Source organism: Urocitellus parryii, chromosome 1, assembly GCF_045843805.1.
Source record: "Urocitellus parryii isolate mUroPar1 chromosome 1, mUroPar1.hap1, whole genome shotgun sequence".
In the NCBI taxonomy this organism is placed as follows: Eukaryota; Metazoa; Chordata; class Mammalia; order Rodentia; family Sciuridae; genus Urocitellus; species Urocitellus parryii.
In genome coordinates, this window is record NC_135531.1 from 64,227,485 (window position 1) to 64,245,628 (window position 18,144).

The following is an 18,144-nucleotide window of genomic DNA, read 5'->3' on the forward strand; positions in this document are numbered from 1 at the left end:
TATTTCAAATCACTGTGGGCTGAAGCTGAGTAGTGGTCACGATGTTCAATTTGGATGGATAAAGTGTCTATAAATGCCAATGGTTAATCATTGGATACTCTGTTGCTTGCCAGTCTTTTTTTTAATATTATTTTTTAGTTATAGGTGAACACAATATCTTTAATTTATTTTTATGTGGTGCTGAGGATGGAACCCAGTGCAGCAAGCATGTTAGGCGAGCGCTGTACCTCTTAGCCACAACCCCAGTCCCTGTTGCTTGCCAATCTTAAGTGAAATAAACTAAGATTTTTTGTTTTGTCCGTCCGTCCGTCCTTCCTTCCTTCCTTCCTTCCTTCCTTCCTTCCTTCCTTCCTTCCCCCCCTTCCCCCTCCCCTCCCCCTTCCCCTTCCCCTCCCCCTTCCCCTTCCCCTCCCCTTCTCCCCCCCCCCCCCCCCCTCCTCCTCCTCCTCTGGGCTTTCCCAAGAGGGAGTCTTCCCTAGGGTACCCTGTACACTTCCCAAACTAAGGGTGTGTGGAAGGGGATTACAGACTGAATTTTAGTCACAAACCACATTTTAATGGAGTTCCAACTAACCTGCTTTAAAAAGTTCTCTTCATTTACATTTCTTTCCTATAGTAATTGCTCCTCTCTTTTCCTTTTTTTTTAAAGGATGACCTAATTTTCATGAATTCACCAAAATTTTATTTTGTGTCTACCATTTAGAGACTATTTGGTGAAGGACTTAAATTTTTGTCAGGTTTCCTGCCAATAGATAGTTCATAGTCTTGTGGCAACTTTAATGGTGAACATATTGTATTTAAACAGGACATAGTTAAATAATGATTAGTATTTAAAAAGTGATATTGTTTATTTAATCTTTGGCTCCTAATTTTGGCTTTGATAAGTACTATTTTATTTCTTAGGGGTATTTTATTTAACATGTAAGTGGGGTGAATCAGGTTTTATAATTTGAGATAAGTTAAGGCTGATTGAGTAAAGGAAGGTATTATATGGCTTAGTTTCATTTATTCTAGTAGGACTAGAGGTTCTGAGGCTCATGACCTGCCAATTTCCACCCTGTCTTTGATGGGGGTAAAAACAGTTAACTCAGGCCTTTCCAGAGCTAACAAATAATTCTATGAGGAATGGATTGCAGGGAAGTTGGTGTCATTCAGAAATAATGTTTAAATTACTTCACATACATCAAGCTTTCACAGAATAGATAACACCTCATTTTGTGACCTTTGTATGTAGGCTACAGAAGTTAACAAAGGAAAAAAAAGACCACTGGAGAAAGATGGGCCTGTTAAAAAGAAAGCAAAGAAAGTCCAAGAAAAGGAAGAAAGAAATGACTTGGTAATGCCTGGTAACCCTGGTGAGTCTGGGCGATGATTCTTCTCAGCAGTCATGGCTCTGATATTCTTGAGTTTTTCTGGACGGCAGAGAAAGCTCTTGGAGGGTTGAACCTTTGTTCTTTTTGGACAATGATCACTATTGTGCTTGAGTTTGTGGTGATATGTATAGGAGGCGAGGGGGACGCTGGAGGAGCTGGAGTTCTGCAATTTGGCTATAGTTCTCCCAACTTTCTCTTTTTTTTCCACTCTAACCATTTTTGTCATGTTTTTAAAAATGAGATATTCTTGTTATAAAAATTTCAAACAGTACAGAAATTTGGATGGTAGACAGTGAAAGACCTTCCCTTTCAGTGAGGTCTACTGCTCATTGTTTGGGTATTGTGTGTTGTTCCAGATTTTTCTATATTTACACACACATATGTGTGCACAACATAGACCCACAAATTAGTTAATTAGTAATAATTTCATAGTTTACATATTATATTATTAACAAGAAATGTTAATTAAAACAAAACAAAACAAAACAAAAAAAACAGCATTGCTGAGCTTCTGGACTTCCAGAGGTGATTTTGGGTGTAGATGATTGAGTGAGCAGATTTTTTCTAGTTTTTGGCTCCAGAGATTTTGTGATAAGAAGAGACAGGAAATCCATCTTTATTCATAATTCCCAGAACATAAAACAAACAAATTAACAAAAAGTCCCATTTCATTGAAGATAACTTGTCTATACTGCTAGAGATAATAAGTCGGATACTTATTTTTCCATATAAATGGTAAAACTTGGATTTAGGGCCAACATGAATAAGAACTAACTACAAAAATGGAGATGTATGACTAATGAGAAAAATATATCTGATAACATCTGATAATACCATAGTCCTTTTCTTTTCTGGAGGGGGCTCGAAGGAGGCATGACTTGACAGATTTGCCACTGGTTAATTTTGCATTTTCTAGGGCTCTTTGCCTTTTTTCTTTTTGTTTCATTGCTCTATATAGACCTGATTGTTCAGTTTTTCAGTAAATTCTATTAGCAGTGAGTGCTCTTTTTTTAAAGTCTGCTTTTATTCTAAAGCTTCTTGTAGCTCATTTATTCTTCCTAAAAACTTTGTTTTATTTTCTTTTATAGAGGAAAAGGTAGATGACAGGTGAGGAGAACTGAGGGCTGCCATAGTTAAGTGGCTTAACAGGGGCCACACAGGACAGTTGAGATTGGAAATTGTTGAAATTAAAATGCTTGTCATTTGTTAATTCAGGGTTACTGGGGTTGTGACTCAGTGGTAGAGCGCTTGCCTAGCATGTGTGAGACACTGGGTTCAATCCCCGGCACCACGTAAAAATACACAAACAAAGAAAAAAGATATTGTCTCCATCTATAACTAAAAAAATATTTTAAAAAATTGGCATTCAGAAGGTGGGTATCTGTTCTGTCCCAGGGTGGTTGTCATCATCGTAGTCTTCTCCTCCTCCTCCTCCTCCTCCTCCTCCTCCTTCTTCATGATCATTAAAATACAGTTCTCATACCATATAGTTCACCAATTTAATGACTTTTAAGTTGTTCTAAGATTTGTGCAAACATTATCAAAGTCAATTTTAGGGCCTTGGGATGTGACTAGTGGTAGAGAGTACTTGTGTAGCATCCATAAGGCCCTGGGTTTGATCCCTAGCACTGGGGCTGAAGGCTGTGGCAGGGAGTCAATTTTAGAACATTTTCATCATCCCAAAAGAAGACCTATACCCAGTCGCAGCTACCTTCTTTTCCTTATAACACTCTCCAGCCCTAGGCAACCACTAATCTACTTTCTGCTGTAGATTTATCTATTGAAATAATTTCATATAAATGGAATCATACAATTTGTGGCTTGTTGTATATGGTTTATTTTCTTTAGTATCATATTTTCAAGGTTCATCTGTGTGGTAGCAGTACTTCATTCCTTTTTTAAAATTCATTTTTTTTAAGTTGTAAGAAACATAAAATTCACCATCAACCATTTCTAAGTGTGCAGTTTAGTGGTATTTAGTACAATTAAATTGTTCTCTCATCCCTACTATTCATCTCCAGAACTCTTTTTTCCTCTTGCATTTCTAAAACTCTACCCATTGAATAATAACTCCCATTCTCCCACCTCCAGTTCTGGCAGCTACCATTCTGCCACAACCTGCCAAGCATCAACAAAGGATCTTGAATAGGGGTGACTGGAGATGGAGAAAAACACAAAGAAAAAGAAAACATTTTTAAGCAAAGCTAAGGCCAGGTGGGACACAGCCCTCTAATGGAGGAACAGTGACCTGGAACTAGCTCTGCAAATTTATTATATAGGGTCTCATAATCAGGAAGTTAAACTATAGGGGCATTGTAAATTGTTCAAGGCTTCTGAGTTATCAAGAGGCTTCTTTGTGCACTAAAAAGTTACAGAGATAGAAACATTTTTATGACTATCCTGCTGCACCCAGGAAGCCCACTGTACTGGAACGTCTGATAACTGTTAGCATTAGAGCCAAGTGTCAAGGCTGTTAACCTCTTTGCTTTTTGGCAAGAAATGTTTCCCAGGCTTGGCTTTTTCCAACACTGCAGGATCAGCCAATGACTATGGGTTCATCTGCTCTCCACACCATTCTACTTTCTGCCTCTATAATTTCGACTCTTCTAAACTACATTCATTCTTTTTATTTCTAGGTAATATGCAACTGTATAGATTCATCTCATTTCTTTTTATTTTTTATTTGTTCTTTTTAGATATTCATGACAGTAGAGTATATTTTGACATATTATACATACATGGAGTATAACTTTCCATTCTGTGGTTGTACATGATGTGGAATTACACTGGTCAGGTATTCATATATGAACATAGGAAAGTATGTCTCATTCATTCTACTGTGATTCCTATTCCCATCCCCCCTCCATTCCTCCATTCCCTTCATTCCTCTTTGTTTAATCCAGTGAACTTCTATTCCCCCTCCCCTATTGTGTGTTAGCATCTGCATATCAGAGAGAACATTTGGCCCTTGGTTTTTGGGGATTGGCTTATTTCAGATAGCATGATAGTCTCCAGTTTCATCCATTTACCAGCAAATGCCATAATTTTATTCTTCTTTATGGCTAAGTAATATTCCATGTGTATAGATACCATATTTTCTTTATCCATTCATCCGTTGAAGGGCATCTAGTTTGGTTCCATAGCTTAGCTATTGTGAGTTGAGCCGCTATAAACATTGGTGTGGCCTCATCACTATAGTATGCTGATTTTAAGTTTTTTGGCTATATGCCAAGGAGTGGGATAACTGGGTCAAATGGTGGTTCCATTCCAAGTTTTCTGAGGACTTTCCATTACTGCTTTCCAAAGTGGTTGTACCAATTTGCAGTCCTACCAACAATGTATGAGTGTACCTTTTTGGCCACACCCTTGCCAACATTTATTGTTACTTGTATTCTTTATAATTGCCGTTCTGACTGGAGTGAGATAAAATCTCAATGTAGTTTTAATTTGCATTTCTAAAATTGCTAGGGATGTTGAATATTTTTCATATCCGCCTCATTTCTCAATTTTTCAATTTACAAGGGTTTTTTTTTTTTTTTTTTTTGGTGCTGGAGATGGAACCTATGGCCTCATGCATGTTAAATCACATTTTTTACCACTGAGCCACATATCCAGTTTTTACAATTTTTTTATTGTGTTTTGTTTTTAAATCTGGTTTCCATAATTCATGTATTTAGAAGAAAGAGAGTCACCATGTTCAAGGATTTTTGATTTTTAGCATGTGACAATCTAGTTTTTTTTGGTTTGTTCATTTGTTTTGTTTTAATTATAGAGGGCCAATTTTCCTGTCCATTTTCTCTTGGCTAGGATTTTCTCATCATTATAGATTTCCACAGATTAGATTTTGTTGGGCCTTAGACCACTTTGAATTGATTTTTATCCTGCTTGAAGCTCATTTAAAGCTTCTTGGGTCTATGGGTTTAAAGCTCTCATCAAATTTGGAAAGCTCTTTTAGGCATTATTTTCTCAACTGCTTTTTTTCTGTTTCCTTCCTCTCTCTTCTTCTCAAAGTTTATTTCAGGGATATTGAACTACTTGACATTGTTTCTGAAATCACTGAAGCTTTGTTTTCAGGTCTTATTTCATTTTGGATAGAATGCTTTCAAATTCAGTGATCTTTTTTTCTGTAGCATCTAATCTGCTATGAAGCACTTTCAGTGAAATTTTTGTTTTAGATATTTTATTTTTTTTTTAAATATTTATTTTTTAGTTTTCGGCGGACACAACATCTTTGTTTGTATGTGGTGCTGAAGATCGAACCCGGGCCGCACGCATGCCAGGCGAGCATGCTACCGATTGAGCCACATCCCCAGCCCTGTTTTAGATATTTTAGATGTTATCTCTGAAGTTCCTTTTTTTAAAAATATCTTCAATTTCTCTGTGTGAATTATATCTCAGTAAAATGAAAAAGTATCCTTTTACCCCTCTTTTTGCTTATGTTTTTCTTTGCCTTCTCGTTATGTGGAGTGTATTTATAAAACGTGTCTGTATATATTAATTTCATCATGTCTGTCCTCTCTGGATCTGCATCATTGAACTGATTTTTCATACTTTTCACATGTCCAGCAATTGATTGAATCCTGGCTGTTTTGAATTCTTTATTATTTTCTACTGGATTTTTTATTTCTTTAGAGTGTTGTACTTTATTCTTGCAATTAGTTAACTTCCTCATGGGTCATTTTGATTGTTTTCAGGATTGTTTTTAAATTTTGTCAGAGTATGTCTAGCACTAGGTGAGCCTGTCCCTAAAGTTTCACCTTTCTTGAATCAGAAGGGTTGCAAAGTAGCAGCAACATACCATAATGCGTATTTCCACCATACAGAGATAAAAGACACTAATAATGTTAAGACATAAGTAAAAATAAAATGTAATAAATCTTTTAGGAAGTGATGAAGTTTGAGTTTTACTCAATCACAAACATATACCATGCAGTAGAGCCTTAGTACTTCACTTCTGTTTTCAGCACTTCAGCTAAAGATCCGTCTTTTGTTTTGTTTTGTGTTTTAAAAAACTACAACCCCAAGATTTTCACTGACCTACATTCTGGGAAAGTTTTTTTTTTTTTTTTTTTTTTAAACCACAGGAGGGAAATCTGTGTACACACTTAAAATATAAAAGTTTTATACGTTCAGAAATGAACAGAATATCACTTGTGCCCTCAGAATGTTCTTGCTTTCATAGGAAGGGTAAAAGATGATAAATTCATGCAATCCCAGTTCCCTTATATTTGCTAATAGCTACCTAATACTATTGCTTTAAATAGTGAAATAATATATTGTGGTACATGGTAAAGATCCAATAAATGATAGATCCCTTCTCTATGGATTGCTTGCTTATAAACAACTCCTACTAGGCAGACTGTGTACTATATAAAAATTTGAGCTTCTTATAGGAATGTAAAAGAAAAACGATTTAAAGCTGGGAGAATTAGAGAATTTCATGGAAAAGATAGCTTTGAGATGGAACTTGAAGAAAGAATACAATTTTGATACGTAGAAAGTATAGCATGTGCAAAGCTTAGAAGCAGGAAAACAGGTGTTTGAGTGGGGTGATTGGATTTCCTTGGTGAACCCTTGATGTCATTATCTAAGACTTTCCCCTTAATCTGGTCAGATTCTTCAATTAGAAACCTCCTAGCTTCCTAGGTTCTGGAGAAGCTGGGGGTGTCAGCATATAGTCAATGTACATTCCCATCACCTTTCTGAGTTGCTGCTCCATCAGCTATGCCTGTTTTGCCTTTCCAGAGCTGTCTCCCGTCTGCTGCTGAGGTGAGGAAAAGATAGTTGCCTTTAACTTTGGAGTGTGTTTGGGGGGTCTAGAAACCAAATTACTTGAAGTCAGTGCCTTTATTTTAGATCTTCCCGTATTCCATTTCCACAGTTACTGGTGCCGTAATTCCCCAGTCTCTTGATCATTTTGTGTTGCAAATAGGATTGGTCCTTGGATTTCTTAACTATTGACTTAGGACTTAGCTTGAGTTGGGTGGGCTGATTGGTGAGAGCTCATCTATTTTCCCTTCTAGCTTCAGAGATTTCATTTGCAATTGTTGCCTCTCCTCTCCTGTCTGTCCTTAAATGTGAAAACAAACTAACAAATAAAAACCAGAATCAAACTGCAGTGTAGTTTTCCTTTCTTTGTCTCTCTCTTCTTTTGTAGTGCTGAGATAGAACCCAGGGCTTTGCATGTGAGCAGGAGAAGCAAGAGCTCTACCACTGAACTCTAGCCCCAGCTTGCTACTGTAGTTATTCAATGGGGTCTCAGCAGTGAGTGAAATCAGGTGTATGCTTGAATATGCCACCTTTACCCTGAACTTGATGTTCTTTATTCCTTTATTACATTATAGTTCAGTCCATTAATGGGAATCTCCCTTTTTAGAAAATTCTGTGTTTATTATAAGTTGACATAATGAGACCAAAATACCGTGGTTATATTTTCTTCTCATTTGTTTTCCAAGAGCCAAAAAAATGTCTGAGGACCAGGACTGTCTCAAAGTCTCTGGAAAAACTGAAAGAATTCTGCTGCGATTCTGCCGTTCCTCAAAATAGAGTCCAGGTAGCACCTCTTCAAGAGAGGTTTGCAGTTCTACCAAAATGTACTGATTTTGAGGATATCAGTTTTCAACGTGCAAAGAATGCAGTTTCTTCTGAAGACTCTAAATCCCAAGTGAACCAAAAGGTATGTAATTGTTATATAGATGTATTTCCAGTTACCCAGAACAGTAGGTTCTGAAATCCTTTAGTTTCTGTGGGGTCACTGAGGACACTTGACTGATCATCTGAGTTACCTGACAGATCTTTTGTTTCACAGATATATTGTGAAACATAAGAAATTCTAACATATGGATATTCTAATTTGCTCTGTATTATGAGGGATGAATTGGTTTGTGTTCAAACAAAACAAAAAATTAAAAGACTCCCAAATTATTTTGAGCCAATACTCTTTATTTTAGAACCTCCCTTATTCCACAGTCTCTGATTGTGATATACTTACTGCCTGGATTAGGAACCACTGACTTGGGGGAATTTTTTAGATTATTGATACATGCATAATTTTATTATAGCTCTCCTTAAAGTTTTCATGATTTGCATGGAAAATAATAGATCTATCTATCTATCTATCAATGTTTTGAGGTTTCCAGTTGAAAGCTTGGTATGTATTAAGTAAACTTAGAGATAAACCAAATAAATATGTGTTTTTACTTCTTCTACTGTTTATTTTGTGACTTATTAATGGTTCCTATCATTGCAGAATCTGGTCTGGCACCATCATTGAAATCTATAATTCAGACGAATGGTTGACTTTCAACCTTAGCTTTACATTAGACTCATCTGGAGAAATTAAAAACAAAACAAAACAAAAATTGGTATTTAGAACCTTCCTTCAGAATCTTCTTTATTTGGTCTTCACTAAGAATTGTGCATGGCTATTTTCTTAGAAGCTCTTATTTTAATGTGTAGACATGGTTGATGATCATTGAATTAGAGAAATGATTTTTGGATTTATATGTGTGTGTATATATATATGCATATATATTTATTTATTAAAATTTTAATGAAATGTACTTTTTCTTAGAAAAATGATTAGGACAATAGAATTTTGCTTACAGTTTTCCCTTCCCACAAAGTTCAGATCTATGGACTTCTGTCTCAAATGGGCTACTATAGGTTAAACTCACTTATCTTAGGTCATCAGAAAAGGAAAGAATGTTTTCTTTTCTATTACCTATCAATACTGAGAAGCAGTTCACCATGGTATAGGGTGATCATTATGGATAGAAATCATAAAATCTATGAAATCTCATTTTATTAAATGGAACATTTACCCTGGGGGCTCAGTAGAGCCTATCTACTATTGCTTTGTACATAAAATGACCAACTTGATTTTTCTGTGAAATTAGAAATGATCAAATAGAAGGATTATCTAGAAGCAATATAAGGACCTTATTATAAGCAATAAGCTATTTGAGAGCTTGAAAAGACACAGATGAATGGTAAAAATCTACCAATTGAACATAATTGCCCAGTGGTCTAGGGATATTAATGAAGGGTCAACATGACTCTGGATAGGTTCTGAAATTTATTCTGATCACTCTGAATTGTCAAGACAAGGTTAAGTTGAGTTCAACATGCTGCCTCTGTGAATATTAAAGAAAATATAGTATATCTGAGAAATATTTCCACCCAAATCATATAAAAAATAAGTTGCTTAATAATCAAGTACTGAGATTTACTTGTTAGTATCCCACATGGAGAGAACTCCCCCCTCCACCCCACCTCCCAGAAGTCTGTCTTATTTAGTAAAAGAATAAGTTAAAAAAAAATGAGAGCAACTTTTTTTCTAGGAAATATATTTTTGTAAGTATTAATTAACTTTTATATTATGTAGTATTCCTGGAATTTATGTAAGAGTCATAGAAACAAAATTGAAAATCCCTCAAAATGAAAAACAGTTGCATTCTCAGATGTTACGATGAGCTACATTTCTTTGGCCATTCCTCTCCACACCTTACCATCTTCCTATTGCGAATCTTTGCAAGTTTTCTGGGCTATGTTATTTAGATAGATTGAGTCTTTTTGAAATTAATGTCTTTCTGTGCCGTCCCAGCTAAGCTGTTTTTTTTTTTTTTTTTCTTAAAAACATTTACTTGACATCCACAGAATACATGTTTCTGGGGTTTCTATTGATATGAGACTACACTGTTCTGCTCTCTGTCCCTTCCTCTTCTTCTGCTCACTAGTTTTTTAGGGCATATTTTTTATTCCAGTGGTAGTTGAGTAACTTTTTAGATATTGAGAGTGACAGTATGGCTCTTACTTAGAAACTAATTTATCCTACCAATTTGTCTCATTTTTCCATTTCTTAGTCAAGTCTAATAATCAAGGGATTATCTCTAAGCTGTAAGTTGGAATTAATTATGGTTTTATATTACAGGAAGTTCAGGATAGTAGGAGTACTAATATTGAAAATGTAGCCCAATGCTCTTTGTTTCCCAAAACTTCTTTCCCCTATTTATTTACCAAAACAATGATGATTCTCTCTTGTAATACAGATTTATAGAATATACTATCTTTTAGAGCATGCTTGGAAACATGAAACATTAAGTGCAGCTTTAGATGTTGGCATGCTTGCTGCAAGTGTTTTTGCCCAAGATTTATCCCCAGTTGACTTTTATTCATTGTATACCTGGGAATAAATAAGAAAATAAATGTTTATTAATTATAGGTCCAATAACATCAAATTTAAAAAGAAGTATATAAAACATTCAGGTTGGTTAGATTTGCAAAATTTACTTAAATACTGGCAGTTTTTGTTTTTTTGGTTCATAATTTTTTAAAACGTTTTACTTTGAAAAAATTTCAAACCTTTGTACATATTGCTTTGTACATAAAATGACCAACTTGATTTTTCTGTGAAATTAGAAATGATCAAATAGAAGCGTTATCTAGAATCAATATAAGGACATTATTACAAGCAATAAGCTGTTTGAGAGCTTGAAAAAGACAGAGATGAATGGTAAAAATCTACCAAATGAACATAATTGCCCAGTGGTCTAGGGATAATTTGCCTGAATACTACATTGTGTCTTGGGAAACCTTTCACCTAGATTTACCAACTATTAGCTTTTTGCTAATTTTGCATTTTCTTTCTCTGAGAATTTAGTATAATAGTTTATTCTTGTTAAACTATTTAAATTTTTTGGTTGCCAGGACAGTCAGTTTGGCCTATCACATAGGACTCACGAAAACTTACAGAAAACTTCTGATAAACCATCTAATAGACGATCGAAAAGCATCTACACACCATTAGAGTTGCAATATATAGAGATGAAACAGCAGCATAAAGATGCAATTTTGTGTGTGGAATGTGGATATAAGTATAGATTCTTTGGGGAAGATGCAGAGGTAAGTTGTTTTCATGTTTTTCTTGTTCAGCTTTAGATATTTTTCAATATTTTTGTTTTATTTCTTGACTTTGTGAAAAGCTAATTTGATCACTCACCCTTTAAAATGCCGTCATTTAAAATAAAACTCAAGCACAAGCAAAGTTGATGGAGCTAGACTTGTGGGGGAGAAGTGAGGAGTCCCTACTGGTATGTTACTATTTATTTTCTATGGTGCTGGGCCAATACTTTTCATCCATAAAAAGTTTATTAGATGAATCAATTGATGGATGAACCATTGCCAATGTATTTTTTTTAAACTTTTTTTTTTTTTTTAGTTGTCAGTGGATCTTTATTTTATTTATTTATATATGGTGCTGACAATTGAATCTAGTACCTCACACATGGTAGGCAAAGTTTCTACCACTGAGCCACAACCCCAGCCCACAAGCGAAAAACAATTTTTTTTTGAGATGTATGGAAGTTCTCCTTACCTTAATTAATGAATTTTCATAGCCAGATACAAAGTTAAGTTTCAATGAAAAGAGCACATTAATTCTGCCAACTACCCACAGGTCTTTGTGTCAGTCATCTTTTGATCTTAGCCTAAGCTGTATCTCAATTTAACTTGGGGGTATTTGATACAGATCAAGAAGGTTTAAAGTGAATTTGCACATTCAATGGGCAAGTAGAGGGAAGCTTTTGCTGGAAGCGGTGGTTGATTGTCATGACTACATAGTCTCAGGCCTGGTTAGGTCATATAACATCAGAACATGATGATGTAGTACATCTGCCACCCCTTGGATCGGAAGAGAAGAGTTGGCCAATGTTTTCTTGTTCGTGTTTTCTGAATCATGTTGTGGCAAAAAGGTGGTGTTCTCTAAGTTCCATTGTGTTCTGTGTTATGAAATAGTATTGACATATTTCCTGAGGTTAAGAACAGGTACGGGAGCTGGGATTGTGGCTTAGTGGTAGAGCCCTTTGCCCAGCATGTGTGAGGCACTGGGTTTGATTCTCAGCACCACATACAAATAAATAAAATTAAAAAAATTCATCAACAACTAATAAAAATATTAAAAAAAAAGAACAGATACATAGCTGGCATCCTGTAGGTGAAGGAGAGAAAGAAACTATCTAGGTTAAATGGTAAATTTTTTGACCATAGATAGTAGAGGATGATATTTTCTTGTCTTCAGTGATGGGTGAATACAGTTTAGATGTGGGTTGGGGTAAAGGAGTGAAAGTACTGGAAGAGAGTTCCATGGCTCTATTTGGTGGTATCTAAGTGTGTTCTGGAAGAAAGCAGGGAATCAGGGACTGCTTCCTGTTTTTGCATTTCTATCAACCATGCATCATTAATTAACTAACCAGTCTAGAGAGTTCTTCATGTCACTTATTAAAAGTTTCCTCTGTCCAAGTGGATTTATTATTTATGCATACTCTGTAGTATCTTCTAATCATCAGTTATTTGTATATGCCATTTGCATAGAAAATTCTTATTCCTTTGGCCTCTTCCTTTTTATATTGAATAGTCCTTACGTAAAGACAGCTCAGCACTTTTAGGTTTTGGAACATCTAAGGACATAGAAAAAGAGTTGTCATTTTTTGGAGACATTTAGAGATACAGATTTTGGCCCTGATGTCAGGTGGTAGGAACTGCCAAAAAATAGATGAGACCAGGGAATTTATATGGGGAGTTTCTTTCAAACTTTTTATTGATGTACCACACATTTAGAGAAGTACACAAATCCTAAGTGTATACCTTGATGAATTTTTAACAAAGTGAACAAATCCCACATGGAATCTTGAAATAGAAATTTATTAACATTCTTTCTTTTTTTTTTTTTTTAAATATTAGATTGCTGCCCGGGAGCTGAATATTTATTGCCATTTAGATCACAACTTTATGACAGCAAGTATACCAACTCACAGACTATTTGTTCATGTACGCCGTCTTGTGGCTAAAGGATATAAGGTCAGCTTTGATTTTTAACTTCAAGGGAGAAGGGAGGGAGATTCTCTTCCAGGGAGTGAAAACATGCCTTTAAAGTAACAGGCAGGCTTTAATGAGTTTTAGAATTTGGCATTTGAAGAAATGAAAAATGTTTCATAATTATTAATGTACCTTGATTTTTAAGAGCATATTGTTAGGTATTTACAGAAAAAAATTTTAAGACTCAGTAACAGAGTGCTTCTTAGTGATTTGTGTACACTAGTCAGCTGCTCATGGTCCTTGTTGCTTAAACCTTATATCTGGACACTGTGGACTAATTCACTTATTTTAAGTGTTTCAGAATTAATATTTAAGCATTTTGAAATGAGTTTGTTAGATTGGTTTTTCATCAGATTTGATATTAAATATCTCTTACTTTGTTGAAGGTGGGAGTTGTAAAGCAAACTGAAACTGCAGCATTAAAGGCTATTGGAGACAACAAAAGTTCTCTCTTTTCCCGGAAACTGACTGCTCTTTATACAAAATCCACACTCATTGGAGAAGATATCCTTTTCGAATAGTAATTTTTCTCTTAGTTGTTACAAGTGCTTTGTTTTAAGGTGACATTTAAAAAAAAGTCCTTTGGGAACCTTTTCGATGAGGTGAGGTGGTACAGTTACTTGAATCCTTGGATAGTGCACTAATGAAGAGGAAGGATTGATAGTAACTAAAAACAAACATTTTCAAATGTCATAGTGAAATACAAATTCATCATATACTAAGAGCAAGAAGAAGTGAACCCAATAAATGATAATGTCAAGTTAGCAATTGATTTGAAATTGTGTGTTTTCTTGGATCATTTGTGGACAAAGGTTAGGTGTTTAGGGGCTATACATTCCTTAGGATCTTCCTACTTTGAGACCTGAAAAATAATAACTTAGTAACTTAATGTGGAAAGAAAACTACGAAGTTAAAATTAAAATACACTTAAATGCTTATAAAATATAATATAGGCCATCTTCATTAATTGTTAATTTGTGAAGATTTTATTGCTTTTGAAAATGGATTGTGGGTAAAACTTTATTACTTTGCAGAAATCTTCAGTATGCCCAATGATTGCTGCCAAATTTATAGATTTTCATAAATTTGTTGTGTTAATTGAAGCAAAGTAATTTTAAAAGCAAAGTCATAAAATTCTGTTTTTAAAGCCAAATAGTTGTATATAAAATAAGGTGAGGGTGCATTTAATAATGTTTACTTAGTTTGCGTCTCTTATAATAAAATAATCTAGGGATAAAGAAGGCCTTAAATCATGTGCTGAAGTATTTCTTTTATGGTTTATTACAAATCTGCATATTTAGAGGCCTCTTAGTTTCTATGCAAATTCTGAGGATTATTTTGTTGTTTAAGATCACAAATAGTGAATAACTGTCATTCGGAGCAAACTCTAAACCATTTGCATCCCTTTGGTTGTTCTAATCTGATCAGGCTGTAAAAACATGGTAGTTTATTTTTTTCTTTTTTACCTAAGCTGAGTCTCCTACTTGAAACCCATTCGTAAAAGAGTATCCTTCCCTGCTTCACATCTGCTATGCTTATGGCTCTTTTTTTAAAAAATAACTTTTTAAAAATGAGTGCAATGGAATGTTACTCAGCATTAAAGGAGAATAAAATTATTGCATTTGCAGATCAATGGATAGAGTTGGAGAATATCATGCTAAGTGAAATAAGTCAATCCAAAAAAAAAAAAAAAACAGGGACTGAATGTTTTTTCTGATAAGTGGATACTAATCCATAATGGGAGGGGGGCGCGGGATGGAATGAGTTGGAGGAACTTTGGATGGGGCAAAGTGGAGGGAGGGAATGGAGCAAGGGGATAGGAAAGATGGTGGAATGAGACAGACCCTACTTCTTGTGCAACCAGAGAAGTGAAAAATTATGCTCTGTTAACAATGAATTGAAGAGCTTTCTACTGTCAGGTATAATTGATTAGAATAAATAAAAAAATTAGTGTGTTATGAACATACAGAAAGGCAAAATTCACTGTGGTGTATTCATATATGTACATAGGAAAGTTTGGTCATGCTCATTCCACTATGCTTCTCTTTTCCCATCCTTTTACCTTCCCCCTAAATTTCATTTCTCCACACCATGAATCTCTCTTCTATTTTTATGGGATTCCCCTTGCCCTTGCCCCCCACTCTCCATATATTTTGGTCTAGTTTCCATTAAAAAAAAAAAAATTGAATCCTTGATTTTCTGGGTCTGGCTTAATTCACTTGGCATAATGTTTTCTAGTTCCGTCCATTTACCAGCAAATGCCATAAATTCATTATTCTTTATGGCTGAGTAAAACTCTATTGTATATATATACTATTTTTTCTTTATCAATTTCTGTTGATGGGCACCTAGACTGGTTCCATAGCTTGACTATTGTGAATTGCACCTCTAAAAACATTGATGTGGCTGCATTCTTATATTTTGCGGATTTTAGATCTTTTGAACATATACCAAGGAGTGGGATAGCTAGGTGTTATGGTGATTTCTTCCTAGTTTTTTGAGGAATCTCCATACTGCTTTCCAGGGTGGTTGCACTATTTTGAGTCCCACCAACAATATATGAATGTACCTTTCCCCCCATCTCCTCACCAATATTTATTGCTATTTGTTATCTTGATAATTGCTATTCTGACTGGAATGAGATGAAATCTCCATGTCGTTTTAATTTGCATTTCCCTATTTGCTATATATGTTGACCATTTTTTCATATATTTTTTGGCCATTTGTATTTCTTCTTTTGAGAAATATCTGTTTACTTCTTTTGCCCATTTATTTATTGGGTTATTTGTTTTTTTGATGTTAAGTTTATATATATATATATTTTCTGGATATTAATCCTTTATCTGAGGAGCAGGTGGCAAAGACATTCTCCCATCTTGTAGGCTCTCTCTTCACACTCTTGTTTCTGTTGCTGTGCAGAAGCTTTCTAATTGGATGCTGTCCCACTTATTGATTCTTGGTTTTATTTCTTGTGCTTAGTGAGTCTTGTTAAGTAAGTTGATGCCTGTGCGTATATGTTGAAATGTTGAGCCTACATTTTCTTCTTAGAAGTTATAGAGTTTCTGGTCTAATTCCTGGGTCTTTGATCTAGGTCTTTGATCTTTTTTGTTAAAAAAATGGTTCTTTTTAGTTATACATAACATTAAGTTTCATTTGGACATAATTGTAAAAGCATGGATTGTATTTGTTCTAATTCAGTCCCCACTACTTCCCCTTTCCCTCTCCTCTTCCATCCCCCTATTCCCCTCATTCTACTGATATTTCTGTTTACTTATAGTTTTGTTTTAAATTAGTACCTAGTAGATAAATACATAATGGTGAGATTTCACTGTGGTGTATTCATATATGTATAGGAAAGTTAGGTCAGATTCATTCATTGTTCTTTCCTTCTCTTGTCCCATCTCCTTCTCCCTCAATCCCTTTCTTCTACTCCACTGATCTTCTATTTTCTTTGGTCTACTTTGAAATAACTTTTGTGCAGAGTGAGAGATAGGGATCAAGTTTCATTCTTCTACATATAGGTATCCAGTTTTCCAAGCACCTTTTGTTAAAATGGTCATCCTTTCTCTTTTTGGCATCTTTGTCAAGTATCATAGGACTATAAGTAAGTATATGAGTTTGTTTCTGGGTCTTCTGTTCTGTTTCATTGGTCTTCATGTCTATTTTGGTGCCAGTACCATATTAATTTTGTTACTGTAACTCTGTGGTATAATTTGAGATCAGGTATTGTGATGCCTCCAGAAATGCTCTTTTTGTTCAGGATTGCTTTGGCCATTCTGGGTCTATTATTCTTCCAAATGAATTTTAGAATTTTTTTTTTTTTGTTGTTGTTGTTGTTCTAGTTCTGTGAAGAATGTCATTGGTATTTTGGTGGGGATTGTGTTGAATCTATATGCTGCTTTGGTAGTATGGCCATTTTGATAAAATTCTGCCTATCCTAGAACATAGGAGGTCTTTCATCTTCTAAGATCTTCTGTTTCTTTTTTCAGTGTTTTCATAGAGGTCTTTCACTTCCTTGGTTAGATTTATTCTAAAGATTTTTTTTTTCAAGTTATTGTAAATGGGATAGTTTTCCTGATTTCTTTCTCAGCGGATTCATTATTGGTGCATTGGAAAGCAATATGTTGTTCTTGTATCCTGCTAAATTTGTTTATCATCTTTAGAAGTCTTCTCTTGGAGTTTTTCAGGTCTTCTAAACATAGGATAATGTCATCAGTGGACAGATAATTTGACTTCTTTTTTTCCTATTTCTATGCCTTTAATTTCCTTCTCTTGCCTAATTGCTCTGGCTTGAGTTTTATGGAATATGTTGAATTGGAGTGGTGAGAGTGGACATCCTTGTCTTATTCCTGTTTTCAGAGGAAATATTCTCAGTTTTTCTCTGTTCACTATGATATTGGCCTTTGGTTTGTCATATATAGCCTTTACAATGTTGAGGTCAGTTCCTTCTATCCCTGGTTTCTCTAGTGTTTTAAACATGAATGAGTGCTGGACTTTGTCCAATGCTTATTCTGTATCGAAATAATCATGTGATTCTTGTCCTTAAATCTATTTATGTGGTGAATTCATTTATTGATTTGTCTATGTTGAGCTAGGCTTGCATCCCCGATCATGGTGTACTATATTTAGTTTGTTTTTGAATGTAAATTTGAAGCATTTTATTAAGAAGTTTTTCATCTGTGTTCATCAGGGATATTGGTCTGTAGTTTTCTTTCCTTGATATGCTTTTATCTGGTTTTGGTATCAGGGTGATAACTGGCTTCATAGAACGAATTTGGCAGTGTTTCCTCCTTTCTTTTATTTCTTATACCCAAATTAGATGTATCCAGACCAGCTTTTTCCAGAATTAGCTTTTACCTCTTGAGAATTGGATTAATGGACTCATTTTACACACACA

At 34.9% G+C, this 18,144-nt stretch overlaps 1 protein-coding gene across 1 annotated transcript in view; it reads left to right on the forward strand.

Moving 5' to 3' along the window:
• The window catches only part of Msh3 (mutS homolog 3), a 192,179-nt gene that overhangs the window by 951 nt on the left and 173,084 nt on the right, over window positions 1-18,144 (forward strand). Inside the window, exons 2-6 of the mRNA XM_077800452.1 lie at window positions 1,235-1,355; window positions 7,829-8,049; window positions 11,082-11,276; window positions 13,113-13,229; window positions 13,634-13,751. Of these exons, the coding sequence (XP_077656578.1) occupies window positions 1,235-1,355; window positions 7,829-8,049; window positions 11,082-11,276; window positions 13,113-13,229; window positions 13,634-13,751 (772 nt within the window). The remainder of the gene's footprint in view (window positions 1-1,234; window positions 1,356-7,828; window positions 8,050-11,081; window positions 11,277-13,112; window positions 13,230-13,633; window positions 13,752-18,144) is intronic.